This window comes from Austrofundulus limnaeus, unplaced genomic scaffold (assembly GCF_001266775.1).
Source record: "Austrofundulus limnaeus strain Quisiro unplaced genomic scaffold, Austrofundulus_limnaeus-1.0 Scaffold307, whole genome shotgun sequence".
Classification (NCBI taxonomy): Eukaryota; Metazoa; Chordata; class Actinopteri; order Cyprinodontiformes; family Rivulidae; genus Austrofundulus; species Austrofundulus limnaeus.
In genome coordinates this window covers 171,180-172,533 of record NW_013952709.1, presented here as the reverse complement: position 1 = coordinate 172,533, position 1,354 = coordinate 171,180, and the positions used below count along the sequence as shown (strand labels likewise).

The following is a 1,354-nucleotide window of genomic DNA, read 5'->3' as shown; positions in this document are numbered from 1 at the left end:
CGTACACACAACTTAAGAACAAATCTGTGCGTACGAACGGTTCTTACATGAGGCCCGTTGTTCTTAAATTTAAGCATCCAGGCTGCCGACTGCTGAAGTGTCCCACAACCACCTTTCAGTTCTCTGATGCACACATGAATGGGATCTCACAATATATCTGCAATAACTGAAAAGATTCTTAATAGATTATTTTTGAATTTCTTTTGCMTCCAGTGTTCATTCTGAGTGGTCAGATACTGTACTAGTACACTGACATTAGCACCCTGTAAAAGAACTTGAAAAAAGGCAAAAGGCTCCAAAAATACTGGCTTGTTAGTTTTTTTCTATTAGAGAAATTTGTCTTTGCTTATTAAATATCAATATTTTGGGGCAGCTCCTCACCTATTGCAAATTTTCAAAATGTTGCATCAAAAGGTTTAGTTTTTGTGRAGCTGTAAAATCTCATGTTTTGCATTTTTTTCGGACAGTCATTTTTGACCATTTTTGCTTTTTTGAAGTCCAGTTTCTCAGAATCTAAGAGAATTAATTATCTGAAAAAAATTGGGCACCTTATACTAAAGAACGTCAATAAGCATAATGAGTGTTTGTTCCTGATGATGTGAAAAAGGTTTCAGCTGATTTTCTCACATTTTTTTATTGGGTGCGATTTTTGTCATTTTTACCATTTTTGGGGCTCAGTATTTTTAAAAGTGATTCAAACAGTAGGGTAAATACTTCTGTTTCTTGTTAGATCTGTGATTTTCCATCAGCAAAGCAATTTTCAGGGGTTTCAGAGATTTTTATCCATAATTTTTGCCCCCTGAAAGTAGCACTTTAGACTGTTAAAATGAGGCGCAGCTGGTCAAGAGAGTAAAATGGCTGCCATTTGAAAAGTACTTGCCTGATTTTTAAAATCTAAAATAGGTTAGATTGTTTTTTTCATTCTGTAATAAATAGACTTATTTATAATTGCAATGACAGTAGTTAACACGTCTCCTGTAATCTTGTCTCTCCACAACAGAAAGTGCGTCACAGCAAACTGGCCGAGTCGGTGGAGAAGGCTATCGAGGAGAAGAAGTACCTCGGCGGTGCTGATCCCTCCACGGTGGAGATGTGTTATCCTCCCATCATCCAGAGCGGCGGCAACTACAGCCTGAAGTTCAGCGTGGTCAGGTAGCTCCCCTCGTCTCTGCAGACGCAGACACACTTCTTTAAAGGGCTTGTGACATTAACTTTTTGTAATAAATACGAATGCATTTTTGAAAAGGTAACATTGATAGTATATTGTAAAACAAATTTCACGCCGCTGAGATGAACAGTTGTTCAGATATTTGCATGTGAAGAAACAGGAAGTGATGTCAAAGGGGAATGTCTG

General features: G+C 37.6%; 1 protein-coding gene across 1 annotated transcript in view; it reads left to right on the top strand.

Moving 5' to 3' along the window:
- The window catches only part of supt16h (SPT16 homolog, facilitates chromatin remodeling subunit), a gene marked incomplete in the record, with an annotated part of 26,183 nt that overhangs the window by 6,782 nt on the left and 18,047 nt on the right, over nucleotides 1–1,354 (top strand). Inside the window, 1 exon segment of the mRNA XM_014021836.1 lies at nucleotides 1,001–1,152. Coding sequence (XP_013877290.1) covers nucleotides 1,001–1,152 — 152 coding nt within the window.